Source organism: Streptopelia decaocto (genome assembly GCF_964273445.1).
Source record: "Streptopelia decaocto genome assembly, chromosome: 17".
Classification (NCBI taxonomy): domain Eukaryota; kingdom Metazoa; phylum Chordata; class Aves; order Columbiformes; family Columbidae; genus Streptopelia; species Streptopelia decaocto.
Window position 1 is genome coordinate 2,025,779 of NC_138672.1, and position 27,990 is coordinate 2,053,768.

Consider the following 27,990-nt stretch of genomic DNA (forward strand, 5'->3'; position numbering starts at 1 on the left):
CAGCCGGGGCTCGGACTTCCAGGCCAGTCCCTCGCCCCACGGCAACATCCTTAGTGTGGCTCCTGTGCTGGCGGGATGGACGGCTGGAGGGCAGAGGGTGCCGCCATCCCTGCATCCCCACCTCCACACAGCACACAACCTTTGGACTCAAATGGCTTCACTGGAAGGGGTCCAATGAGTGTCTGCTGCCTTCCCAGGTCTGGAAATCCCCCACAGCAGCTGGGCCAGGGCTGTCCTGAGCCAAGGGACTCGTCCCCATGCAGGACACACAGCACTGACCAGCCCTGGTCCCTCCTGGACCTGCAGCACCATGGCTGTGTGCACCCAGAGCCCACCAAACCCTCTGGCTGCTGCCTCCAAACCTGGGCTGAGCAACTCAGCTTCAGTTTACTTTTTACTCAGTTTCCAGTTTACTTTTCCTGATTCTTCTATAGTAAATAAATAGTTCCAGAGGTGATGTGATAAAATCTTAATTTCCTCTCACACCAGGAGGACAGGTAATGATTTGCCTAGCTGTGAGGGAGCTGTGGTTTCCCTCAACTTGTGGTGACTCCATCTGCTCTTCCCAGGCAGCGGGACTGTCTGAGCTGCTGTTTCTGTCTCCGTTCCCAGGAATTTGGGTCTCTTTGCCAGGCTCAGCCTTTTGGCAAACGTGCTGCCACCAGCCAGGCCAAGCCCAGTGGGGAACGGCCCTGGGCCACGTGAGCGCAAGGGCAGTGAAGGATGGACTTGCTGGGACTAAGGTGACGCAGCAGTCCCTGGCCATGGTCCATGACAGGCTCTCCTGGGCTGTCCAAAGAAGCGGTGGATGGGAGGGCCCCGGGTCTGCATCCAGCCTGGAGCTCGTCCCAGTAGGGAACTGGGGTGAAGCTGAGGCCACATGCCAAATGCAACCTTTGCAATGCTTCCAGGTCCACCACTGCAGCCTCTGAGAGAAAAGGACCCCTCATGAACGTGGTGAGTGCAACAATGGCAGGTGGGGACGTGTGCCATCCCAGGGACACATGGCACCGTGGTCCCACCCGTGGTCTGTGTTCCTTCCTCAGGGATCTGGTCCCTTGAGGAGCTGTGTTCTCTCCAAGGGACCTTGGAGCAGCCCTGATGCTCGGGAACTGCAAGAGCCCTTGGTCACCCACCTTCCATGGACCTGGGCCTAGCAAGGGTGGCAGGACCAGACTCAGCCCAGCTCCTGGGATGGGCACAGCCCCAGAGGCTTGGAAACTGGGGCCAAGCTGCTCAGAGCACCCTGTGGACGCCACGGAGCAGAACACAGGCAACCACACCTGGTGGTACTTTGTTCACCAATGTTTGTGGCACACTGGTTCCTTTAACGTGGGCAGATGTGTCCGCTCCCTCCAGAGCAGCCGCACACCTCACAGCCATGTCTGAGGCCAGGAGACATCCCCCATCCCTTCATCCAGCTTCTGGGGTCCTGAGCGTCCACCTTCCTCTTGGGAGGAAATGTGGATGTGCAAAAGCAGAAGAACCAGTTTCACCAGCACTTTCCTTGAGCAAACAGCCTGTCTGGGCGCCGGAGGGCTGGCAGGGCTCAGAGCAGAGCTGCGGGATGGGGCTGTGCCTGAGCAGGAGGCATGTGGCACCGCTGGGTCTGGGCTCAAGGAAACTCGGGCGCTCCTCCGCCTGCTGCCGCTCTCCCTGTCCCCGAAACCAGCGCGAGCTGCACACTCTGAGCTGCCCGTCCCAGGGGGACCAGGAACGCCCATTGTCCCACCATCCCCTTTCCTGGAACCCATCTGCCATCCCACAGACCCCCCCAGGCTGGATATACAGCGGTTGGAGCCAGGACAGAGGCTTCGCTAGGTGAGGTAACATTATTTAGAAATAGTTTAGTTAAAAAATCTGGTAAAAGGTAGTACTTCTTCAGTTTACACTAGACATTCCTGAGCCAAGTCACAAGTAATGGCTTCATAACTTATTGACAGAATCCTCCCTGCAAAAACTTTAGGGCAACAAAAAGGTGGTGCCAGGAGGAGGTTCAGCAAGCTGGGGGAGGCAGAGCCCGTGAGCCCCCTCGGCACCAAGCAGAAGGTTCTCTGGAGACCATCTTCCCAAACCTGCATCATGTCCCCAGCACCTGGCATAGCACACAGTCCCGATTGCACCCTCACCTGCTCCCTTGATAGCCTAATTAGGTAATTACCTTAACTTTTACTTCCTCCTGCTGAACAGCTTGAGCGTTGGCCCCTTCTCCTTCCACTGTGGCACTGCACGTTGCAGAAGGCTGTTTCCCCTCATTCCTGCCCCATGTGCACCCTGCACCCCCTCCCAGGCGATGCTGGGCTCTGGCAGGGTGACAACACGCCGTCTTTGTGCCACGCACAGTCTGGTCCTCAATCTTCTTTGGGCAATCGCACCCGGAGGGGTGTCTGCCTGCTGCAGCGTGGGCCGGGTCTCAGGGCGACGCGGTGCCCGAGCGTGGAGCCGGTGCCCAGCACAGAGCAGCACCCGCTCTCATGCTCCCCGCGGGCCCTCGGTGCTGACGAGCCCTGTTTGCCTTCGGGACATGCCCCGGTGAGAGCTAAATGTGCTATTTGCTCCTAACTGAAAAAGTGACCTAAATGTCTCATTCTTCTGACTGCAGGTGAGCAAATCTGCTACGGAGAAGTACGACTAGAGTACACACACACCCCTATTTGATCTGCTTTGGCATATGTTTCTTTGTCCATGCCCCTTGACATGACTCTTTGAGACCCAGAAGGAAGTTGCGGGCTGGAATGGAGACGCTGCGGCGTTGGAGCCCGGCCATTACTGCCAGTCACTGGGGTGACTGGTGTTTGTGAAGTGAGATCACCTCCACTGCCAACGTCTTCCCTGCGCCTTCTGAAAGGAAAACACTCTGACTCAGGGTCACAACAGAGTGTCTCACTTCCCCACCATTTAATTTCTGCACGAGGAGGTCGTTCCGGCTCTGGCTGGGAGGTGCAGTCGGTGGCTCTGTGCAGGTCCCACGTCTCTGGGTGAGCTGCGTCGCATGCTCCTGCCTCCCATTTCCCTTCCAGATGGACCCTGGGTTTTGCTGCACCTTGTCCCAGCAAGGACCAGCTCCAGCCCTCCCTTCCAGCCCGATTCCAGCAAGACTGGTGGAACTGGGGCCATTTAAAGCTGCTTCTGAGGTGCCCACACCTGCTGTTCCCAGCTGGCAAACAGCAGACCAGACCTTTCCTCCTCTCTACCATCTTTCCCGGTGTGTATCATTGGAACACATGCCCCAGTTGCCCTGACAGTGACTGTCTCGGTGCCACCTCTCAGCTGTGGGTGTTCTGGGGCAGGGACATGCCCTGTGCCACCACAGATACCCCAGCCCTTTCCCCTTTCCCCTTTCCTGTGCACAGCTACAGCACAGCGGCTGTTGGCCCTGGGATGCTTGGATGGGGCTTAGCGCCATCCTTGTGAGATCTCCAAGACTAATGATATCAATAAAAATATCAGTATTTCGATATTGACGGTGCCTGGGGAGTGGGCACCTACTGGGATGAGGATAAGCTGCCTGATGCTGCGGTGATGGGCTCCGTGTGTGCTGAGATGAAGGGACATGGAGCAGGGATGCTCCAGGAGGTTGAGGCTGTTAGCTGCTGGCTCTCCAGCTGTGTCACTGGGGGATGACACCATCAAGGTTGAAGGTGAGGTTGGGGTTTCTCAGATCTGGCTCCTGAGAGCCCCAGACAGGGGTTCTCCTCGGGCCCTGGGCATCCTGAGGGTTTTTTCTTCCTGAGATCAGGGAGCACAGGGAAATGGGGATGAAACACCCTCAGGGCAGGTTTTCCCTTTCACAAGTGTCACAGTGAGTGCTTGGGAACAGCACAGGAGGGAGACTGAGGCAACCAGCTCTAAAGATGCTTGATTGCCTCCAACACAATCAGCAGGGCCATAAGGAAACAAGGCAGAAGCTGAAAGCGTGACGTGATGGAGGTGTCCCTCAGCAAATGCTGGAGGTTATTTGCAGTAAAACAGGAAACCCTTTGGCTATGGGAGGTCTCCCTTGAGCTGCCAAACTGGTTTGGACAAGGGCAGCTAGCAGCATAATGTACATTTTAAAGAATTTTAAATTGAGGGTGGTAGAGTACTGAGGATGGCAAAGTAATGGCCCAGGTTGGCCAGAGAGGTGGTAGATGAACCATCCCTGGAGGGGGCTCTGAGCAACCTGAGCTGGTGCAGATGTCCCTGCTCATGGCAGGGGTGCCCTGGGGGAGCTGGGAAGGGCCCTTCAACCCAAACCTTTCTGTGATTCTATGATGGAGCCAGCTCCCCTGGCCACAGTGGTGGGTGAGCTGTGGACAGCCAGACACCCCATATCCCCTCACCCTGCTAGCTCATCTCATGTCACTGAGCTGTGGCACTCTGCAATACCTCACTCTCCCCAAAGTTTCGGCAAAGCTCCTGAGAAGCTGCTCCAGGGAGGTCACTGCTGCTGCAGCCTCCTGTCCTTCAGGCTTTCCTCCTTCCTGTGCCCCCGCCATCCTGGCTGCTCCCCTCTGGGCTTTCAGCACTTGCTCCACACTTCTCATCACCTTTCCAAGAGTGGTGACTCAAAATGGGTCTGTGCTTTTAACCACAACCTGGCCAACTCTCTTAAATTATTCCATAAAAGTTATAGATGAGGTCCTGGGAAAACCAGCCCTGAAACTGGGGGCTGCGGCAGCTCAGAGCACTCAAGTCAGGACAGAGACCCATGTGCTCCTAAGGTGGTATTTGCTTTTGCACACATTGGGTATCAGCCAGGAACACCCCAAAGCCAATTCTGGATCCCACCTACCCAGCGGCTGACCCATGTTCCCCTTCCTAAGGGCCCGTGGTACCTTGGGCTTATCCTCTCGCTCGGCTCCAGAGTGGCTGTCACCCAAAGAGAAGGCTGTCAGGCTGGTAGCATGGTTTCTTGACAAATCTAGACCAAATGCTACTTATCTCTTCATTTTCTAGGTGCTCTCCAATAACTTCTTGACTGCTTGTCCCAATGTTCCAAGCAGTTAGAAGCTGAGCTAAGAGCACTGCAGTTTGCCATTGCATTCATGAATGTAAGACGTCTCTGACATCAGAGCTTATTGGCAAACAAAAAGAAAAAAACAAAAAACACACAAACCCACCAAAAAAAAAAAAAAGAAAGAAGAAAAAAAGCAAGCTAAATGGTGGGGATTCAGGCAGAGGCGGGAAGCTGGAGTGCAGGCAGGTCTGTGGCTCTGTGGGGAGCCCATGCGGAGGCAGCGCCGGGCAGCGGGACCCACAGGCAGGACTGAGCGGCTGCTCTCAGCAGGGCTGCCAGTTTCTCTCATTTTCTCAGCAGGCCTGCCGGTTTCTCTCATTTTCCCAGCAGGACTGACCTGCACAGGCAGCCAAGCCTCTTATCTTGGTCAAGGGAATTAGTTTGTGTGTGAGATAACCAGACCACACTGTTACCACATCCCAGACCATGACTCGGTGCTGGCACTGACCACATGAGGCCCGTGTACTGCTGGTGGAGGAAGTCACCAGGGACCTGATCTGCTTCAAATGTTGCTTTTACTACCCCAAACCAAGTGTTAGAGCCAGCACAGGGGAGGCTCTCAGGCTCAAACATGTTTCAGACAATCTAGCCATAAAAATCTAACTTTCAGTTGCACGAATCAGGCCATTTCCTAAAAGACATGCCTGGGTGAGAGCTGGCTGTGGAGTCCATGTTTTGGCTGTGAATCCTTTCAGCATGTGGAAGTTATCAAAGATTCAAGAAAAGCTAAGGCGTGGGCAGCCGTGGTCCCTGCCGTGGGTCGTTGTGTCTCAGCTCCAGCCCAGGGAAGGCTGTAAAAGCCCACACGGCTAATGCAAGGCATATTCTGGGGTTGCTAAATCAGCCACTATCCAGGACTTCATGCAATTCCCAATCCTGACACCTATGTGTTGTCTATACGTGTTGCACAAATGATAAAACAGAACAATACTTTCTGAACTTGGTGCCACTCTCTTGACTCCACAACCTTCTGAAAGATGCTCTACCACTCCCAGTTTCCATCCACGTGTGTCTTGGCCATGGTCCCTGTGTCCCTCAGCAGCAAAGGGCTGCAGCTGAAGGCACAGGCTGGTGAAGGGGATGTAGGTGCTGAGAAAGCCACAGGTGGGAGCTGCCAGGAGTCCCAGGTGCCCAGCGCACCCCCCAGACCCTGCATGGGCTTGACACCATCTCTGGAGCCTGGCCAGGAGAAATACCCAGTGTTTTCAGCCCCCGCTCAGCACCAACCCCTTCCTCTCTCCAGCCATGAGTCCTGGGAGATGGCAGCACTTCACACCCTGTGAGCCCAGCACTGCTGTGGTGGTACCACGGCGTGACCACCTTTGTGAGACTGAGGGTTCCCAAAGCACAAAGCCAGGCTCTGCACAGAGTTTTGGGGCAACTGAGGGCAAATCTGCCCTTCTTCGCATCCAGCCTCTCACAGGGATAGGCTTACAGCAGAAGATGTGCAGATACTTGAGATGGTTATGCTAAGCCTTAATGCTCAACTAAACTGAGGCTGTGTCTCCCCGGTGGCTGGGGAGGTGTTGGGTGCATTGAGTCCCTGGGACATGGCAAAAAGGGACCTGAACTTGAATCTGCACCTCACAAAGACTCATCTGAAATGAGTGACAGCTGCCAATCGTGATAACAGCAAAAGCCAGTCCCCACAGCTGAAATGAGACTGGCCAGCATCTGCCTTGAGAAGGATTTGGAGGCATCTTATCCAGTGTAGCAAGTTTTTAGTCCCAGTGTGAGAATCTGAGGCAGGAACAGGCTCACCAACTGTCCGTCTTCATTCCCTGCTCCCCAGACCCCTCCACATGGACTCCTGGATGCTCAGCAGTTGCTCCCAGTTAGGACTTGCAAGACTTAGCTTTAATTTTTGGGCAGTGCCAGCTACCTCTGCATGACAGGACCACTCCAGAGCCACAGCCCACCTCCAGGTCCCAGGGCTCAGCCACCAAGCCGTGGCACCAATGGTGACACCCAGTCCAGGTGGTCCACATCTCCCAACACCTGCTTGTCCATGCTGGACAAACAGCACCCCCAGCCACGTCATGTTCTCATTGTCCCACACCATCCTCCTCTCAGCCACCCCCATGGACGTGTGGCTGCTCCTCGCACAGCCTTGTCCTCAGATGGTGCCTCCTGTCCCCATGAGCTCTGGGCAAGGCAGGACACTGCCCACCACCCCAAGGTCCTTCTAGCGAAGCAGCTCCCAGCTCCTGACCAGAAGCCACCCCCATGTCACGATGGTAAAGCCACCACAGTGCTGAGCAGGTCGCACTGTCCCCAGGTGCTGCCAATGTCCACAAGAAGGCGGAGGTCCCTGGGACCATCCGTTCCCCACTCTCTCCTTTGGGAGCCCTCATGCCCCCGTGGTAGCTCAGGTCATGCTGGACGCTTGTCGTTCTCACACATGAAGCCCAGTTGAGCTGTTCTGGACTGGGCTCTGCTACGGGGATGCCATAGGGACATGGGGACACCAGTGTCATCTCCCTCCATTGTAGCCATCTCCAAATTCCAAGTGTCTCCAAGAGCTGCCCCTGCCCCAGCAGGAGCTGGAACACATGGAGTGGGGTGACAGCTGGCACTGTCCCTCCAGTACAGTGATGCTGGTTCAGCACTTCTGGTTCCCTGCACAGGGCCAGGGTGAGACGAGGCCGTGTGGAGGCTCATTGCCCCTGGCCCTGGGGGTTTGGAGGGGTGCAGGGCTGTGGCACCCACCGGGGTCCGTGGCACCGGCACAGGGAAGCCAGAAGCCATGTCGCTCCTGCAGTGTGTCCGCAAGGCCAGACCTCTGGGCTGGGGTGTTCCTATAACATGTACTTTTAGTTGGGGAGCTGCAGTTGGGTTTGGGAAAGGCCCAGCTGGCAGTGATATCCACCTCACCCACCACAGGAACAAAAATAAACATAGAGGTGAGATTTGTACCTTTGCCAGAGCGTATTCCAGACTGTAGGAGAGTCTGCTGGCCCCAGACTTGAGGAACCTCCTTCCCCAAGCCAGGGAGCATCAGGAGCCCCATGGCTCACACTGGGCAGGGATGGGTGTCAGGGGCTGTGCCCTCCAGCCGTGTCAGCTGGCACAGGGTCCAGCAGGATTTCACCAAGGGGGATGCTCCCAGAAGGGTGGGAGCAGCTTTTGCAGCTGGTCTGCATCACCCTGGCCACAGCATCACACTGTGGGACATGAGGGCAAAGGCCCTGGGGAGTTTTGTTGCAGGACTTGGTGGCCCTGGGCATAGCAGGTGAGTCCTTGGCATGAGGAGCTAGACCTGGGAAAGGGTTCAGCTGGTCCTGGCTGCCAGGTGATCCAGCCACACAGGTAGTTCCTGCACCCCTGAGGGCAGCACCCCAAGTGCTGCAGTTTGGCAACATACCAGCCCACGTCCCCAAATTCACCTGGTAGGGTGCCTTACCTTGGAGGAGCAGGGTGCTGGCTCTTCTCCAAGGCCGCTGCAAAATGCTGAGAAAGCCGGGCAAACCCCGCCGGGGCTCAGCACCAGAAAATGGCTCCATTCCTCTGCCAAGTATTGCAGCGAGGCGGAAGGATGTGTTCACGTCTTCGATCTTTTCTTGTTTATTTGTTTGCCCCTTCTTTGGTTTAATTAGCTGAGTGGTTGGGGAGCTGTGGGAGAGTCCAAAAACACCTCGGTGAGTGTCCCCTCCTGACTCAGAGGCTTTGCTGCTCCTCCTGCTCCTCTCTGCCTTCACCCACCACATCCCACACCCTCTGCGGCTCCCATTCTTCGTGCCCGTCAGCAGACACTGGCTGGGCCCCCACACGCTGCCCCAGCCTTGCTCCCCTGCCCCTTTCCCCAGCCCTCACCCTCCCCAGACACACACGAGTGACCCTGTGGCTGCTGGTGACAGAATATAGCATCCCAGAATGATTTTGGTTGGAAAAGACCCTCAAGATCATTGAGTCCTGTTGTAAATACCTGTGGCTGCAGGTGATGCAACATCCTTGGTTTGTGTGCTTGGAGTGACCAGGCATGTTGTGGGCCAGACCGCAGCACGGGGACACCGGCAGTGGGGATGAACTCATGCTGGTGTGAGGTGGGAGAGGACGCGGAGCAGCCAGCTCTCCTCCTCCCAGCTGATGTGTCCTCGGTTTGCTGCAGCTTAGCCCGTGTCAGCAAATGGCTGGCACCAAGTGGACAGACCAGAAGAGCATCTGGGGACATTACGGCCACACCTTGGTGACACTAAGCCCTGGAAAACCACATCACAAGGTGAAGCAGGAGCCGAGGAGCTCATGTGAGGCAGCTCCCAGTGCTCTGGGTCCAGCACCACCTATGGGCGTGCAAGGACAGAGCAAGATGGGTGCTCCCATCCTCTACTTCCAGCAGGGGACCCTGGTACCAGCCCAGGACAGGCCACCTACAGTCACAGGGGACATGGAGCCAGGGCTGGAGCCAGGTGCCACCTGAGCAGAGGCTGGTGGGGAGCAGGTCACAGCAAACATCAGGAGCTAAGACCCCGTATGGCCCAGTCTGGGCTAAAGCTGTGTCAGCTTATGGATGCTGCCATTCTCCCACCGCTGTTCTGTGACAGCCAGGACAAGCTGACAGCAGCATCAAGGTACACCCGTTGTCACCTACAGGAAACTTCCTCGCATTGTCTATGTGCTTTCTAGAGAGAAAAGGAGCAGCCGCTTGTTTCATTCTCATCAGAGCATCTCACAGGGAAGCTCAGCCCCATGAACACATTCCTGGTGCTCCTCAGGCTCTGACTTGGAAAGCCAGTGACACAGTGGTTCTCCATCTCCAGATCGATTTGCACAAAAGAGATCCCAAGAGCAGCAGGAGGAGCTGGGGTGATGGAGGAGCCAGGGGTGGCCCAGGGAGCAGCTGAGGTTGGAGGGGAAGCCCTGGCTACCAGGAGATGTTTTAGCAGAGTCAGCATCATCAGTAGAGTACAAAGGGCTGTAAAACTCAGTGTCAGGACACCAATCCCCTGGGCCTGGGCTCCAAAGCAGCCCTCGACATCTCGCAGAGAGGTGAGGGGCAGACCCACTGCTCCCAACAGTGAAGCACAAGTGACGCCAAAGTGTGTTCAGCGCTGGGAGTTCTCTGTACCATTGGCATTAACACACTGATCCACACTCCCCCGGGGAATAGTGAACCACTCGTGCTTTCTGGGGGTCTACGGACAGAGCTTCACCCCAGAGCTGAGGCTGTGAGTCCTGTCCCTCCCCCTCCTCCACAACCAGCACCAGCCACGCATACTCCTGTCCCCATATCTCACCCTCCCAACACACCTATCTCAATATTTAGCAAATAGATTGGAAATACAAATTTAAAAAAAACACATTTCTGTTCAAAAATACACATATCAGTTCTCTCTGGCTCCAAGCACAGCCCCATAAAACCATGCAGGCCACTGAGGCATAAAGCGCTCAGGTAAGTGAGAGGACAGATGGACACAAATCAGCTTTGCTGCAGAAGCTGGCGCTTCATTCCAAATGTGGGCTCAGACGGGCAGGGGAGGCAGCAGCTGGGGCGCTTCTGGTGTACGAGGAGATCTACAGCAACCACCCCCCTCCAGGTAACTCCCATTCTCCAGGCAGCAGTTTTAAGTACAAATGCTTTCTAAAGAAAAACAATGTTATAAATAAAACTAATCCTTCCATGTATTTTTATTTTAAAATAAAACAACCGGCATATCAAACAGCGCTTTGCAGGGCAGGATACTTTAAAACAAACACCAAGAGCTCTGAGTGAGCTGAAATAAGGATGCGGCACAAAAGGACCTTCTGAAGAAATACGATGCCATAAAACAGCGCAGTGTCCTTAATGACAGAGCCTTCCTGTCGCAGCACCGGACCTGCGTGACCCGCCGCTCTGCACAGAAACAAAGGTGGGGAGAACCCGATGAGTGTCACTAGGAGTCCAGGGCACGGCGAGGGCACGACGGGGACCCGCTGCCTCAGTTCACCCGGCAGGCCCGGATCATGAGCAGCTGCAGGAGGATGAAGATGGGCGACATGATGAGCCCGTAGCCGAGCTCCCGGCTCTGCTCCACCAGCTTCTGGCACAGCAGCATCTCGAAGACAAACTTGAGGCTGAGGATGGTGAGGATCCAGAAGAGCCGCAGCACCGCCAGCCGCTTCTCCCCGTCCTGGAAGAGCCGCACGGAGACGATGGTGGTGAAGTAGGTGCTGAGCCCGTCGGCGGCGAAGAAGGGCACGAAGACCAGCCACCAGGACAGCGCGGCCTGGCCGTCCACCTTCAGGACGAGCAGCACGGAGAAGGCCAGGAGCGCCAGCCCCTGCAGGAACAGCTCGAAGGTGGCGAAGCCCAACCACTGCACCAGCTCCCGCAGCGAGAACAGCATCGCCGCCACCGGGCCACGGGGGCACGGTCCCCGCGGCGGCGCAGCCTGATGACAGCGTGTCGCCGGGTGGTGACGTTCGCGGAAGTGGTGTCATGGCGACGGGGCATGGTGAGTGTTTCTATGGGGCCGGAGCCGGGGGCCGGGGGCTCGGGGACGGGGCTTTGCCCCGTCCCCGAGCCCCCGGCCCCCGGCTTCGGCCCCCAGCTCTATTTTTACGCGCCACCCCCCCCTGAAAATCCTCTTACAGATGGTGGAACGGAAGCTCCTGGTTCTTTTTGGCAGCCAGACCGGGACGGCTGAAGACACAGCGGAGAGAATCGGCAGAGAAGCCAAGCGCCGGCATTTCCAGTGCAGGGTGGAGGCGCTGGATGGTTATGAGGTGGTGAGTGATGGCGCGGTGAGGTGCTGGCGGGTATTTCTGGTTGTGTTTCAGCTCCGTCATCCGTATTTCAGGTAGTTGGGCATCCCGTGTCCTTGCTGGATGTCAACAAAACCCTCCCGAGGGTGGCTGGTGATGAAGGGGCTGGAGCATCCTGGCTGGTACCAGCACTGGTGTGGCCAGCAGGACCAGGGAAGTGATTGTGCCATTGTACACTGTGCACTGGGGAGGCCAAAATCTAAATCATGGGGTCAGTTTTGGGCCCCTCATCATAAGAAGGACATTGAGGCACTAGAGAGAGTGCAGAGGAGGGAACGGAGCTGGTGAGGGGCTGGAGCACAAGTGTGATGGGAGCGGCTGAGGGACCTGGGGGGTTCAGCTGGAGAACAGGAGCTGAGGGGAGACCTTCTGATCTCTGAACTGCCTGAAAGGAGCTTGGAGCCAGGGGGGGTCGGGCTCTGCTCCCCAGGAACAAGCGCCAGGAGCAGAGGAAACGGCCTCAAGTTGCGCCAGGGGAGGTTGAGGTTGGATGTGGGGAACAATTTCTTCCCCAAAGGGCTGTGGGGCATTGGAACAGGCTGCCCAGGGCAGTGCTGCAGTCACCATCCCTGGAGGGGTTGAATAGATGTGGACATGAGGTTCTCAGGGACATGGTTTAATGCCCGGGGTGGGTTAGGGTTGGACTCAATGATCTTGAGAGTCTCTTCCAACCAAAATGATTCAGTGATTCTATGGTACTCCTGCCCACAGGGTGGGCTTGCTGCCTACCTTCATCTGGAAGGAGATGCTGTTCCAGCTGGTCTCATTGAACTTGTAGGCGTCGAGGAGGAGTGTGAGGATGTAGTTGGCGTTGGCGCAGTATTTAGGCAGTCGCTCAGGATTCTCTTCAGGGTAACTAGAAGACAGCTGGGGTGGGGACGTGTTTGGGGAGGAAGGGAAGTTATTTGCAGGCGGTTCCCATGCAGGGACAATGCCCTGGTGGGTGCTGCGTGAGGCACCACGCTACACAGCCACCAGCATTCAGAACAAGACTCCTAGACCAGGCAGGTATTTTAGACCTGTCCACACAGGTCTGTCCTGTAGGTGTTTTAGACCTGTCTTCCTCCTTTGAGGAGGATTTACAACCCTGGAGGGGTTGAACAGATGAGGTTCTCAGGGACATGAGGTAGTGCCAGGGTCGGGGTCACGGTTGGACTCAATGATCTTAAGCATCTTTTCCAACGTAAATAATTCTATGATTCTATTATTTTGACGGGCACTGAAAGGTTTTCACATCTGGGTATTATTCAGCCTTCTCTTCCCACTGCTCCCCACCCCCTTCCTACAGAAAGACCACATTTCTCCTTAGTCCAACCAGCACATACACATGGATCTCCCGATCTGAAATGAAACAGTGGTTATCACCATTTACAGTCGGTGAAGCCACATGTGGCCATTGCCACCGTTCTGGAGGAGAGGACAGTGTGTCCCAGCCCATGTCCCCAGGGCTCGGGGAGGGACACTTGGGACGGAGCGAGGGCGCCCGCCCAGCCTGCGCTCTGCTGCTCTCCTGGGAGCAACAGTTCTGCAAAATCTGCGTGTTTAGTGACAGTGTTGGGTTAACAGTTGAACACAATGATCTTAAAGGTCTTTTCCAACCAAAATGATTCTATGATTCTAATTCAGCTGAAAATGCGTGAAAACTGAGCAATGACTCGTGGAATAGAGTTCGTGTTAGATGACAGACGTTCAGCCATGCCCTGCGAGGCGAGGAGCCGATGCTGCGGGCAGCATGTGCCTGTAGAGGAGGTTGTGCCACAGGGGGCTGCGGGTTTTATTTTGCTGTGGTCTGTCCATGGACTCGACTTGATGTGAGCAGTCACATCAGGACAGCCAGGACACGTGTTTGTGTGCTGCTGACCTGAATGGGCCTTTCTGTGTTTGTGCCCACAGGCCAACCTCATCAATGAGCTGTTGGTGGTATTTGTGTGTGCGACCACCGGCCAGGGTGACCCCCCTGACAACATGAAGGTAGGATGTGCTCCTCTCCATGTTTATTTTCCTGGGCCAGTGACTGGATTTCTCTCTTGAAGCAGCTTGAGCTATGGTTATTTTTGGAGGGGGGAGCTCTGGAGCAGCACCAGTCACATCTTGTGTCACTGCTGGGGCACAGGCAGGGAGCTGGTGAGGTTTTAGCAGTTTAACCAGTGAGAGGGGCTCTGCTGTTGCAAGAGCCATGGGGATGTGAGGGCTCACAGAGCATTGTCCTCCTGGCAGGTGGCAGTGGTGGCCACTTTCAGGGGTCCCCTCTGCAGAAGGCCATGCTCCCTGCTCTGTTGGGGCTCAGCACAGGGCAGGGAGGACTCAGTGGATGGGCGAGCGAGGGACAGGCAGCCAGGAAAGGCTTCCTCGGCAGCAGCATGACTCCCTGGCTGTGTCCCTCGTAGATGTTCTGGCGGTTTCTGTTCCGGAAGAACCTGCCACTCGGTTCCCTGTGCCAGCTGGACTACGCCGTGCTGGGCCTCGGCGACTCCTCCTATCCCAAGTAAGCAGCTCTGCGGCTCCTCGCCTGCTCGTGGCAGCTGCTCCTCACAGCTCTGGCCGTGGTGAGACCAGCGTGGCTGGAGAATGAAGGGGCAAGGGGGGACAGAGCCTGACTCTAGAACAGCAGCTCAGACAAAACATAATTCCCACCAGCATTAACAATCCTGCTGTACCAGCCCGTGTCCCTCCTAAACCCCAGAAACTGAGCTTGTGCCCATTTCTTTCCTCCTGGCCTCCTCAAGCAGCTGCTTTACTGCAGTGTGTCAGACTTCATTTTTCAGTCAGTTGTTACAGCCGTGCAGTTCTCTGAATTGCAGGAAGGCCTGTACCACAGCAATTTCAGTGGACCAAGCCAATAGGAGACATGAAACACAGAGTTTTAGGTGGCAGCCAGCCCTGTTGGTCACAGTTCTCTCCCTAAGGATTGTTCCCATGTGCCCAAAAGAGCTGTGGTGGGAGGGATGGGAATGTGCCTGAGCTCCATGTGGCAGGGAGGGCTAGAGAGAAGGAAGTGTTTCTCTTCCCTGAGGGGAGGCTTGACCTCCCCGAGTCCCTTCTGGGAAGCTGGGCACAGCCTGTGTGGCCCAGCAGGTGGCACCCAGCTGCTTCTCTGAGCTGCCCTGGGATGGAGCGTGGGCTGGGGAGGGTGCAAGGCTGGACTGTGTGCTGGTTCTGGCCAGACCTGCTTCCGTGCTGCTCTGGCATAACCCTGGCAGCATCAGCTGCTCATGTAGCCAGTGCCTGCTGTCCTGCTGCAGGAGCCCTGCCCTCTGCAGCTGCCCTTATTCTCTGCTTAGGTTTAATTTTGTTGCGAAGAAGCTGCACAAACGGGTGCTACAGCTTGGGGGCAACCCTCTGCTGCCAGTGGCGTTGGGAGATGACCAGCATGACTTGGGGTAAGAGCCCGGTGGAGTGGGGAGCCCCGGGGTGCAGTTTTGTCCTCAGGCTGATTGGCAGGGCTGTGTGTGCTCTCACAGAATCACAGAATAGTTGGGATTGGAAGGGCCCTGGAAAGCTCATCCAGTGCAATCCCCCCATGGAGCAGGAACACCCAGATGAGGTTACACAGGAAGGTGTCCAGGCGGGTTGCAATGTCTGCAGAGAAGGAGACTCCACAACCTCCCTGGGCAGCCTGGGCCAGGCTCTGCCACCCTCACCAGGAAGAATTTTCTTCTCATATTTAAATGGAACCTCCTGTGTTCCAGTTTGCACCCGTTGCCCCTTGTCCTATTGTTGGTTGTCACCAAGAAGAGCCTGGCTCCATCCTCCTGACACTCACCCTTCACATATTGATAACCATGAATGAGGTCGCCCCTCAGTCTCTTTACCCCAGCCTTGGGTAAATGTGCTGATCTCTGCTCAGAACTCTTCTCCTGTGCCAGATCCTGGATCACTTGCTCCTCCAGAGTGTCCCATGTCCCCCACCATGTGCCAAGGTCTCCTGGCTCTGCCCAGCCCTGTTCAGACCAGGGGACACTGTGTCACACACCTGCAGGCAGTGACTGTCGCCAGCTGTGCTCGGCGGGTTGGTGGTTCTGCTCAGACATTGGGCCCCAGAGAGTGAGTGAAAGCTTAGAGGGGCTGAGACATGTTTGCAGCCTTGAAGCTGGAAGGGAACAGCACAGAGTGACTGTGCAGCAAAAGAGAAGCAGAAGTGGCTTTGCAGGTGTGGCCCAGCGTTGTCCGGGTGCCGGGGTAGCAGTGCTTGAGCCTGGAGAGATGACGCTGCTCTGCTGCAGCCTGAATTTCCCACTTGCAGGCCAGATGCAGTGGTTGATCCATGGCTCCTGGCCTTATGGGACAAGATCCTCGCCTTGTATCCTCTCCCTCCTGGCCTTGAGATCATCAGTCCAGATGCACGGTGAGTGCAGAAGGTAGGCAGGCACTGCTGGAGCTGCCTGGTGTGAAATGATTCCCTGGCTGTTCCATGAAGTGGGGATATGCCCTGTTTTGACCCGGAAGCCTCCTCACACAGCTTCTGGTGTCCCAAGTAGCCCCTCAACTTTGGGCATGGGTGGCCCATCTCTCTCTGAATGGGGTGTCCCCTGGTGTGTGTGTCAGCTGCCCCAGCAGCATTCTGCTCCTCTTGCTGTCCTGATGTCCCTCTGCCCTTGGCAGACCTGCTGGGTGTGTGTGCCAGCCCCCCTCTGCCTGCTCCGGAGCTTGTGGGGTCTAGTCCTGGCAGTCTGCATTGCATTCCTGTGCCACAGGCCAGCCCCAGGGGACAGGGACGAGGGGTGGTGGATACAGAGGGGACACTTCAGGCCTGTCCCTGCCTCCAGCCTCTGGTGCTACAGCAGCAGAGGAGCTGTGGCATGGAGGTAACTGCATTGCTCTCCTGCCCACAGCCTGCCCCCCAAATACACCCTGCACTACCTCGCTGAGGACGCCCCGCACCCCGACAGTGACCTGCTCCAGCCCGCAGCCCCCAGGGCTGTTCCCTCCGAGCTGCATCCCTTCGCAGCCCGCGTGCTGTCCAACCAGCGGGTCACGGCAGAGTCGCATTTCCAGGATGTCCGGCTCATCGAGTTTGATGTCACAGGCTCAGGGATCACGTGAGTATTTTCCTGACTCCCCCAAACTTTGCAGTGCGGGATCGGGTGTTCTGTAGCCTGCCTTCCTCTTCCACTCCCCTTAGTCAGGAATATCTGAGGCTGCAGCCTTGTGGACATGGTCCCTGCTGTGCTGTCCCCTCCATGACAAAGCCAGGGGCATATGGCAGCCTGGGTCCTGCCCACGGACCAGCTCTCTTTGCCTTGTCAGGTTAGAGAGCACAATGTTAGTGACATTGGCAGTTTGGGTGAGCTGTGGCCTCTCCCCAGGTGCGGGTGCTGTGGGGATGGCGGTGCTGTGACCCTGGGCCTGCCCCTGGCCGCCTCAGCAGATCCCACTGCATCTGCAGGTTCAGCGCGGGGGACGTGGTGATGGTCCAACCCCAGAACTGCCCCGAAGACGTGCAGCAGTTCTGCCAGCTGCTGCGCCTGGATCCAGACAGACGCTTTGTGCTGAAGCCCACAGAGCCTGGTAGGTCCTACCCGCTGCTCCTTTCCGTCCCTGCTGGGATTGGACAGCCCCTGAGCTCTGGCCCAGCCTGGAGCTCTGCTTTTCCTTTGCTTTAGGCACAGTAAATGGGGCGTTGCGAGTAGCTGAAAGATGCAGAACCTCTGCCTGTCTCACAGTGTGGGGGCTCACCTTCCCTCCTGGCGCTCTGTGCCTGCGCATCCCACATTAGGGCCAGTGCGAGTTGTGGGAGGGACCCAGCAGTGCCTGGGCTGCACGCACGCCTTGTGTCTTTGGCCCCCCAGCACAGAGCATGAAGGATCCTGAAGGCACTAGTCAGATTGCTCACCATGCTGCCCCATCCTGGGGACGTCAGAGCTGCAGGGACAGCAGGCACACAGTGCTGGGGCGTCCGTCCTGGTGCTGGCCCTGAGCGTTTCCCGCTGCCTTGCAGGCACATCCCTTCCTGCCCTCTTGCCACAGCCCTGCACCATCCGGCACCTGGTCACACACTACCTGGACATCTCCTGCGTGCCGCGGCGTTCCTTCTTCGAGCTCTTGTCCTACTTCTCTACGAATGAGCTGGAGCGGGAGAAGCTGCAGGAGTTCAGCTCTGCCCAGGGCCAGGAGGAGCTGTACAGCTACTGCAACCGGCCCCGCAGGACCACGCTCGAGGTAAGGCTGGGGGAGCCTGGCAAACCCTCTCCGTGCGGGCTGTGCCATGGCGTAATGTAGAGAGATCATCAGCCGTGATTTCTTGGCGTGAGAATTTAATCTACTTCACTTTCAAAGTGTACCTGGACTTCCACTGACAGTTAAGACCTGCTCCGAATCCTTCTGGGCTCTGTGATGTGCCCTGTGTTGCAGCCTGGGGTGAGGGGAGGGCAGTGGGATGGGGCGGTTGGTGCTCACTGGTACCCAGAGCGGTGCCTTTGGTGGGGGACAGCAGTGTGGGACCCCCTGGAGCCCCTGGAGCAGGCTGGCTGCCTTTGGGGAGTACCAGCTCTCACCCCACCTTGGCTTTGCAGGCCCTCTGGGATTTCCCTCACACCACATGTGCCATTCCACCTGAATACCTGCTGGACCTCATCCCTCGCATCAGGCCCCGCGCCTTCTCCATCGCCTCCTCCACGCTGGTGAGAGCTCAGCCCTTTTTGGCCACATGGCAGGCTCTGAGCTAAGGGTCTGGCAGGGCCAGGGCATGTCGTGGATGTTCAAGCTGGTTTCCCAGGCCCCCTGAGCACCCACAGCCCACCCGAACCCCCCATTCTGCTGTGAGTGTGTGGCCCATCCATGTGCTAATATCAGCCCCAGGCTGTACCAGTTTCCGAATTAAGGTACTTGCCCTCCTGCAGCCCTACGAGTGCTGGGGCTGGCCCAGGGCCCTGCAGAGCTCTGGTGTCCTCATTGTGGGGCTGTGGGAGTTGGTGCCTGGGAGCATCCCTGGCTGGTGTGGCCGTGGGAGGGGACAGTGCTGCTTCCTGCTGCTGCCGGGAGGTGGCAGTGGGACCTGGCCCGGTGGCTTGGCAGATGTCAGCCCACGCACAGTGGCATTTTTCCTCCATGGGGGCCTCAGGTTTGATAGTCTCTGTGGCTGTTGCCAGCTGTGCAGAGCATTCCCGCAGCAGTGCTTCTCTGGGAAAAACCCCCTTCCCTATTGGAAAGGTTTGGGCAAGGATGTGCTCTGTTCTGTGTCTGCGTGGCTGTTTCAGGCTGGGACAAGTGCTGCAGATGCCCTCCCAGGGGCTGGGCACAGACTTTGTCCTGGAGGAGGCACTGGGATCTTCGGGCAGAGCTGCGCTGCATGTCTTCTCATTTCTCATGGCTGCTGTCTGGACACAGGCTCACCCTGACTGCATCCAGATCCTCGTGGCAGTTGTGCGGTACAAGACGCGGCTCAGCAAACCCCGCCGTGGGCTCTGCTCTACCTGGTTGGCTTCTCTCAACCCAGAGCAAGGTAATTGCTTGGACTCTGTGAGAACCCCGTGTGCTTGCTGCAGCAACCAGAGCTGATTCCATGGGGCTGCAGTGGAGCTATGTGCTGGAGCTGCTTGGACCCTGGGTGGAGGAGCTGGAATCATAGAATCACTTTGGTTGGAAGACAACCCTAAGATCATCAAGTCCAACCATAACCTAAATCTAGCACTAAATCATGGCCCTAAGAATCTCGTCTCTGTGTCTGTTCAACCCCTCCAGGGATGGTGACTCCACAAATTCCCTGTGCAGCCTGTTCCAGTGCCCAGCAACCCTTTCCATGAAGAAATTTTTCCTAATATCCAATCTGGACCTTCCCTGGCGCAACTTGAGGCCATTTCCTCTCATCCTATCACTTGCTACTTGGGAGAAGAGACAAACACCCTCCATGCTCCAAGCTCCTTTCAGGCAGTTCAGAGATCAGAAGGTCTCCCCTCAGCTCCTGTTCTCCAGCTGAATCCCCCAGGTCCCTCAGCCGCTCCCATCACACTTGTGCTCCAGCCCCTTCCCCAGCTCCGTTCCCTTCTCTCAACTCTCTCCAGCACCTCAAGGGCTTTCCTATAGTGAGGGGGCCCAAAACTGAGCCTCCTGAACTCCTTCCTCACTGCTCCCATCTTCAGAGCATGGTGTGTTCCTCCAGCTTGTCCTGAGAACCCTAAGCTCTTGGTTTTCTCCCAGCTGCTCGACTCTCCTGCCCCAAGCACCAGCTGTCCTACCACGAGCTGCTCTGGTGTCCTGGAGCTGGTCGTGCTCCGGCTGCTGGACACCTCCGGCCCCATACCACCAACTCTGGGAAGGACAGTCCTTCCTTGGAGCACATCCATCCTGTCCTCCAAAACCTGCGTGTGCTGCTCATCTGTTCTAACCACAAAACCCCTCCAGCTGCATCCCTAAGCACACGTGACAAGATCATGGGGTCTTCTTGCTGCAGGATGGCAGATAATTGCTCTATATGACTTCAGGGTGAGATTGGGTCTCCTCAGAGTACTCAGACTCCCAGAGGAAGCAAGTTTGGCTCTTCCTTACTCAAGAGCCAGGCTGAGATCCCTGCTCGCCTCCACCACTGCCTTCCCTGGCACCAGGTGTGTGGGAGAAGGCTGTCCCATGGCCTGTGTGCTGTGCGTTTCTTGCCTTGCTCTGGGCTTCACTTGGGTGCTTGCAGGGACCGTGCTGAGACAGCTGAAGCACTTTTCATACACGCATAGTGTGTCTGTGGCTCCAGGGGTGCTTCGGTGCTGGGGTGGGGGTGAGGCAGGTGTTGCCTGTATCTGCGGAGCATCCTGGAAGGGCTGGATGACCGGCTCCCCCTCTGCAGGGTGTCGAGGTGCAGTAGTGCGGGGATGATTCTAGCTGCTCTGTTTGTTTTGCAGGTGATGTCCGGGTTCCTCTTTGGGTGAAGAAAGGAGGAATGAAGTTCCCAGCGGACCCTGAGACCCCCGTGATCATGATTGGCCCTGGCACAGGGGTGGCACCTTTCCGAGCAGCGATTCAGGAGCGGGTGGCGCAAGGACGTGGAGGTGAGGGTCTCAGGATGCCCTTTGCTGCAGACAGGTCTGTGTTCAGCAGAGGGGAAGGAGGGACTGGCAGCTCCTGAGGGTTTTGATGGGCCCAGGCTCTGCTGTGTTTAAGCGGGAGCAAGCTGGGCTCCAGGGCAGGGGAGGAGGGGAGCCTGGTGTGTGCATCCTGGGGGGTTATTCACAGGCTGTGCTGCAAGGCTGCTCCATGGGTTGGGGTAGGGCCTTGCAGAGGCGCTTTCTTGGCTCTCTGCAAGTGGAGATGAGTTACTGAGTTCATCCTCAGCTGCACAAGGAATCAAGCCTCCACCCTTGTCTTGTCCTCATGCCCCTGGCTCAGCTGTGGGTCTCAGCAGGAAGCTAAGGCTGGTGGAGAGGAACAGGCAGCCCTGGGGGGCTCTTCTTGCCCTGCCTGTCCCCCACCTCCTGCTTTTCCAGCACACAGGGGCCTTTGGTTGCCACAGGTCACCTGGCTTCACACTCACATGGCTCCTGGCTCTGCCAGACACAGCAGAGAGATGAGAGCCTTGGGGCTCGGCCACAGGTCCCGTGGCCACCAACAGCCCCCAGCAGGGCATTCGGTCCCCCCAGCACAGCCCCTGTACTCTGCTCTGCAGGGAACTACTTGTTCTTTGGCTGCCGCCAGAAATCCAAGGACTTCTACTGCCAGGCGGAGTGGGAAGAGCTGGTGACAAAGGGCTTCCTGACGCTCTTCACGGCCTTCTCCAGGGACCAGGTTAGTTCCCAGAGGAGGAGGGTGGATACAGAAGCATCTCGAGTAGCACTGATGGGACTCCGTCAGTGTTTCTGGCCCCTGTACCTGCTGGCATGGCCTGTGAAGGGCCTGGTGGGCTGTCACAGTGCTCACCTCGCTCCCCCACATCCCCTCAGTGCCACTGCCCAGCCGGGACACACCTGGCTGAATTGAGCTAGAAAGGTTTCTGGGACGGGGCTGGAGAGTGCCGGAGCAGATAAGGCATTAACCAGCTTTGTTTGGCTTGACCACGTGAGTGATAAAAGGCTCCCAAGCCTCTCCGGGGGTGTCACCAGGCAGTAACCTTTCTTGGTTGAGTGCCACCCTCCCCACCGTGTCCCTCTGATCGCTGACTGCAGCCAAGGAGCTCGGCCTCTGTGCCAGCTCTCCCCGTGCAGGACAAAGCTCCCTGGAGGTACAGGCACCCCCACAACTCAGCCCCGTTTTCTCAGGCAGTGTCTCTGGGCAGCTCTCAGCCCCTCTGGGCTGTGGGGTGTTTTTTTACATCGCTGCAGAGGCTCCGTGAGCAGCGGGTCTGTTTCACTGCCCTGTCCCTTGGTGGCACTGGGAGCTCAGCCTGCCTTTGAAACAGATCTGATAACAAGGATCAGTGAGAATGGGGATTTCTAGGCAGCTCAGCTGCACCCGTCCTTTTCTCCTGACTGTATGCAGGCATTGACACAAAGCCAGCATCTTTTATCCAGTCGCTTGTAAGGCATGAGCTGAATGCCTCTGTGAAGCCTTTCCAAGCCTTTGATGAACAGGAGCAGCACTGCAGAGGTTTGTTGGGTGACCAGTCTGCCTTTTTTCTGGTGGTTCACACAGTAAAGGGGGATCTACTGCTCCCCAAGTCCGGAGAGCGGCCTCAGAGCCTCCTGCTGCCTTCGCAGAGTCTGGAGGGACAGGACTGGCATTGGAGTGTGCCGCCCAGCCCCCCAGCTCTGCCCGCTCCGTGTGGCAAAGCCGTTTGTCATGAGTGCCTCTGCCACCAAGTCCTTGCCGTGCTGCACAAGGGAGGCAAGCGGGAGTGCAGCCAGATATGTCACATTGGGTCATTGTACCTGCGTCTCGAGGAGGTGCCACAGCCATTAACTTGTCAAAAAGTTAGTTTCAAAGAGCTTGGCAGGAGCTGGGATGCTCTGTAGCTGAGCAGGATTTCCTTCTCTCTGTAAGTTCCCCTTGCAGTGACCTTCTGTCACATCACGTCTGCCCTGTGCTGCAGACTGATTGATCCCGGCCTCACGCGGCTGCTGCTAATTCTCAGCAGGATGCCCTGGGGTTTAGCTGAGACGTCGTGACCCGAGTTTGTCACTGGGGTGCTCTGGTTTCTAGGTGGCTGCAGGTCCTTAGGTGACCTGCTCGGAGCCCCATCCTCGGCAGAGCCTCTGTCAGCACTTGGCTGATTAATGCTAATGATGCTGAAGCTGAGCTGCCGTCTGGCTGTGTCAGTGCTGGTGACCAGCTTGCTGACCTCCTGCATGGCCGGCAGCTGGGTCGGAGCTGTGGGGCCATGCCTGGGGGTGACCGGCCTCTCCTGTGCAATGCAGCCAGTGAAGCCACGTGGGACCTGCTGACCGTGCGGTGACCGGCTCTTGTGCAAGGTCCCTGGGTCACGGCAGTGTCAATCCAGGCTGGGGATGAAGGGATGGAGCTGCCCTGCCGAGAAGGACTTTGGGGTGCTGGGGGATGAAAGATGGTACGTGAGCTGCCCTGTGTACTTGCAGCCCAGAAACCACCCGTGTCCTGGGCTGCATCCCCAGCAGCATGAGCACCAGGTGCAGGGAGGGGATTATCCCCTCTGCTCCGCTCTGGTGAGACCCCCCTGCAGTGCTGGTCCAGCTCTGGGTGCTCAGCACAGGACACACATGGACCTGCTGGAGAGGGGCCAGAGGAGCCACAGGAATGACCCGAGGCTGGAACAGCTCTGCTGGGGGACAGGCTGAGAGAGCTGGGGGGTTCAGCTGGAGAAGAGAAGCTCCAGAGAGACCTCAGTGTGGCCTTTCTGGACTTCAAAGGGGCTGATAATAAAGAGATGGGGACAGACTTTTGAGCAGGGCCTGTTGCGATAGTACAAGGGGTGATGGTTTAAACTAAAGGAGGGAGATTCAGGCTGGACATGAGGAAGAAATTGTTGTCCCTGAGGGTGGTGAGAGCCTGGCCCAGGTTGGCCAGAGAGGTGGTGGATGAACCATCCCTGGAGACATCCCAGGCCAGGCTGGATGGGACTCTGAGCAACCTGAGCTGGTGAAGATGTCCCTGCTCATGGCAGGGGGGGCATTGGGGGAGCTGGGAAGGTCCCTTCAACCCAAACTGTTCTGTGATTCTGTGATTCTATGACAGCCAAGCTGGTTCCTGCTCGGGGTGGTCCCCACACACACCTCCAAAGCCACACACAGGGAGCGTCAGCTGCAGCAAGAGCCTTGTTGCCTCTGGTGCTGGATGGGAGAAGGGGAGGAGGCTGCTCCTGCGGCTCAGCTCCCCACTGTGCATGGTGGGACATGCGGTAGTGTGCCTGGCCTCCATCACAGTGTCACCTTTGTCATGGAGGAGCTGTCAGGGCCGGCAGTGAATTCAGGCACGTTGGTAATGGTGTCCCTTTTGGGCAGAAGCCAGGGCCGTGGGCAGTTGCTTGGAAGCTGAAATCTTGTGGGTTAACCCTTTGGGAACTCTCCTCTGTTGGGCTGTGCTGTGCCGAAAGGCAGGCCCTAAGCACAGCGGAGGGGCAGGAGGAGGGGACCTGGGGCTGTCCCCTGTGCTCCCTGCCCTTCCCAGCTGTGTCAGGCCTCCAGCAGGTGACAGGGCTGGGACCAGCAGCGGGGGATGCGGGGAAGGGTCTGTGCCCTGCAGCGGTCCTGGCATGGGGGGCACTGAGCATCCTCTGCCCTCGATAGAGAGGAGAGGGAGAGGGAGAGGGAGAGGGAGAGGGAGAGGGAGAGGGAGAGGGAGAGGGGAAGCCCTTGCAGGGACTCCTCAGCTCCTGGCCATGGCTCTTCACCAGTGCTGGAGCAGTCAGGGAGCAGCCAAATGATTTGAGGGGGCTACCTGGGGTGCATTCCCCACTGCTGCTGCACATATCTCCCACCAGCCCCTCCCAGAGTGCTTATATGAGGTATGGGGATCCCCTTCCCTGTGTGATGGTTGATCCAGCTGCTTCTCCCAGTGCTCCCCGCTCTGGGGGCTGTGCTGCCTCCAGCTCTTGCAAACAGCCCCTGGGACCAGTCCCTGGGGGTGCTGCCAGGGCTGATGGGCTCAGCGCCGTGTTTCCCCACAGGAGGAGAAGATTTATGTTCAGCACCGCATCCAGGAGAACCGAAGGCTGGTGTGGGAGCTGCTGAGCAGCCGGAGAGCTCATGTCTACCTGGCTGGGTGAGTGAGAGGTCTCTACCCAGGGACTGGGGAGTGGGGCTGCACGTTGCTGCTTCTCCACCTGTTGGCTCAGCCTCTGGAGCAAGCTCACCCTGCACCGCAGAAGGTCTCTGGGGTGCACTGGCCACTGCAGAAGAACCAGCTCTTTCCTTCTCTACATACATCCTGCTCCACAAACCCTGTGCTCAGAGGGCCATTTCTCACATACTCCATGCTCTGGTTAGGAGGGGCAGAGCTGGCACCGTGGTAAAGGTGCTATAGCTGACCCGGTGAGTCCGTCCCTCCAACTGCCAGTGCCCGTGACTGGCATCACCTGAAAGCGAGCTGCCTCTGAACCATGGCAAATCCATACATGGGGGAGCACCGGCCTCCTTCACACCCCTCTCCTCCGGCAGGGCTTGGTGAAACCAGAGATAAAGGCTTGTGTGGTTCCTGTGGCTGCTCGGCTGGGCAGGAGGATTTTAAAGCGCAATATACCAGAGCTCCATTGGTGCTGGGACTTGTGAGCAATAGTTTTTGAGACCCTTGGCACATTCTTGCTGGCTCTTTGCATCCAAAACTGCCTTCCGGGGACAACGATGAGCTGCACTGCACCACAACCTTCCTCCTTGGTTGCCTTGGGCTGGTTGGAAATCTTGAGCTGTTGTCCAAAAGGTGGGGTCTGGCCTTTGGAGGCAGAGCATCTGCAGCTCCGTTCGTAGCTCTGTGACTCTTTTCCTGGGCAAAGCCCTTAACCTGCCTGCTCCTGTCGCTGCCTGTGTGGCAGGGAGGAGGCTGCTCACTGGCTGCCTGGGGTGAGTGTTGTGAAATGCATTGGGCTCCTTGAGCTGGCGAGAGGCTGGCGCTGGTGTTTGTCGTGCACCCCGTGACCTGGAAAGCACTGCAAGCCTGTGCCTGGCTGTCGACACGAGCAGCAATTGCAAGAGGCTCTTTCCTGCCTGTCCCCCGCGGGAGCCGGAACTTCGCCGGTGCCTCGCAGGGTGCGACTGGCCTCGCTGCATTCCTGGGAGAAGGAGAGTTTTGTTTACTGCCCGGGAAGCGGAGGCCAGGCCGCCCACCGCTCCGTCAGTCGCTGCTGCACCAGCGCTGCCGCCTGCTCTGGCGCCCCTCGCTGCCTCGCGGGGCTTCCCGGGGCCTGTACCCCAAACTGGTCCTTCCTGCCCGCGAATCTGGGGTTCGGGTTTGGTTTCCTCCATCAAGCTGCACTTGGGACTTGGGGTTGTACCTCCATCCACAGCCCAAATGCTGCTTGGGTGATGAGTGGGCACGGTGTCTTGATAGCTCTGTCCTCTCTGTCCATCCTCTTTGCCACTCTCTGGTGTTGATGGAAACACCCTGGGGGCTGCCAGAAAAGGATGGGTGTCTCGGAAAGAGCCAGGCTTGCACAGCAGTCCCCGCTGCGGGAGTTTGCGGTGGCTGTGAGGATGGTGTTTTGGACACTGGGGTTGCTGCGAGACCCATCTCAGTGGGGTCTGTCCCTGGCATGGGGTGGCTCTCAACCCCGATTGGGCAGGTAGGATGTGAGAACCTTGTCCACCTTGTACAAGTGACAACTGTCCTGTTTGCAGGGGACACATTCCCCCCATCCTGAGCAGCCCGCACCACATGTAAAGACACCCAGGATCCCAATGCCCTTCCCTTCCCACAGACTGAACTGCCAGTCAGGTGCCAAATGGGAAGGTGCAGGTGGGCTTGCCTGAAAATGGCCTTTTTTTTCTGCTAAAAACAGTATTCACAGCTTCAGCCAAACTAAGAGAAAGATGGAGAAAGTGGCTCCTGGGCTGTGTGTCCCCGAGCAGGGGCCTGGGCTCCGCAGCACCGTGTGTCTGCTCTCCCAGGGGCTGGATCTGCTCAGTGACTGTGCCAGCTTATCCCACCCGGGGACAAAATGCTTGAAAGTGTCTCTCTTTTTCTGCAAAAAATAGATACTTGACATGTTTTCCATCACAAGCCCAGCTACATTATCTCACACTTGCATATCAGTGCCTGACTCAGAAACAATGCGACTCTTCCAAAAAAAGAAGACCTCCTTTCTGCGTATTTTGGGATGTTAATCAACTTCAAACGCAAGTCAGAATTCTGCCTCGTTCTTGGGGAACAGCAAGGACATTGCCAGATGCCTGTGCCAGTTGGAGCAGCCTGGGAAATTTTTTATTAGATGCTTTTTTGTCACACAGTCAGTTCATCAAATGAAACTCTCTCCAAGAAAAAGTCTGAATTTCTTATTTCCCATAAGAAATAATTGTGCTTGAAAGTGTCGAATCCTATTTGGGAATTTTCTTCACAGGAGCTTATGTTTCCTTCACCTTTTCTCTTAATTTGAGGTTTGAACTGGCTTTGCTTACAAATGTCGCCATCAAAACAATCACGTCCTATTTCTTGAAAGGAGGCAGCGATGGACGGAAGCGGCTGCTCCTTTGCAGCGGTCGTCTTACCCAGCTTGGGATCCGACATGTTTCCACTGAGTGTTTCCCCTGAGATGAAAGGACAGTTTCCTGCCCTCCTGCTGATGAATTGTGACTTGTGCATATTCCCTGTGTCCCTCTAATGCGAAATGGAGCACTACAAGGGCTGGAGTTAAGGCTACTGAGCTGTGATGCTCCTTTGCCAGGCACCGTGTACTGAGGCCAAGTCTTTGCCTGCAAATGCCAGCGCTGAGAAGCCCGGTGTGGATAACGGGGCTGCTCTCCAGGGAGTGGTACGAGCCACCTCTCCAAGCCTGTCATTTATTCCGTGCCAGGCAGCCCGTGTTGTGGGGTGAGGTGGGTTCCACCGCCCCGCTGCAGCCGCAGCCCGTGCCGGGGCGGTGGGTTCGGCCGCAGGGACTGCTGCCCGCTGCTGGGCCGTACCGGAGCACTGGGGATGCAGACATGGCCCTGTTTTTTCTGCTCACCCTCCATTGTGCCTCCTACTCTCTTTTCAGGAATTCCAAGCAGATGCCAGCAGCCGTGGCTGAAGCCCTGCGGTCGGTGTTGCAGCTGGAAGGTGGCCTGTCGCCCTCGGAAGCAGAGGAGCATTTAGCAGCTCTGGAACGGTCCCAGCGCTTCCAGTCTGAAACCTGGTCGTAAGCCTGGCTCCCTGCCTCCCCTTCCCCCAAACTCAGCCTGAATAAAGGAGCCAGCAAAGAGATTTGCCTCTGGCATCATCCTTGGGCTGAG

At 57.1% G+C, this 27,990-nt stretch overlaps 2 protein-coding genes across 2 annotated transcripts; one reads left to right on the forward strand and one right to left on the reverse strand.

Annotated features, from left to right (window-relative positions):
- Nucleotides 1-10,606: 10,606 nt before the first annotated feature.
- On the reverse strand, nt 10,607-11,322 carry TMEM203 (transmembrane protein 203; the record flags this gene model as incomplete). The annotated part of the gene is made up of 1 exon (XM_082067527.1): nt 10,607-11,322. One exon carries the CDS (start codon nt 11,320-11,322, stop codon nt 10,915-10,917), a length of 408 nt encoding a protein of 135 aa, XP_081923653.1. The 3' UTR covers nt 10,607-10,914.
- A 48-nt stretch (nt 11,323-11,370) lies between these two features.
- On the forward strand, nt 11,371-27,961 carry NDOR1 (NADPH dependent diflavin oxidoreductase 1; the record flags this gene model as incomplete). Its single annotated transcript, XM_082067526.1, has 15 exons — nt 11,371-11,430; nt 11,570-11,704; nt 13,634-13,711; nt 14,128-14,225; nt 15,022-15,120; nt 15,984-16,085; nt 16,573-16,779; nt 17,127-17,248; nt 17,679-17,899; nt 18,253-18,360; nt 19,067-19,181; nt 20,569-20,715; nt 21,330-21,448; nt 24,738-24,832; nt 27,756-27,961. 15 exons carry the CDS (start codon nt 11,371-11,373, stop codon nt 27,898-27,900), a joined length of 1,851 nt encoding a protein of 616 aa, XP_081923652.1. The 3' UTR covers nt 27,901-27,961.
- Nucleotides 27,962-27,990: the final 29 nt, after the last annotated feature.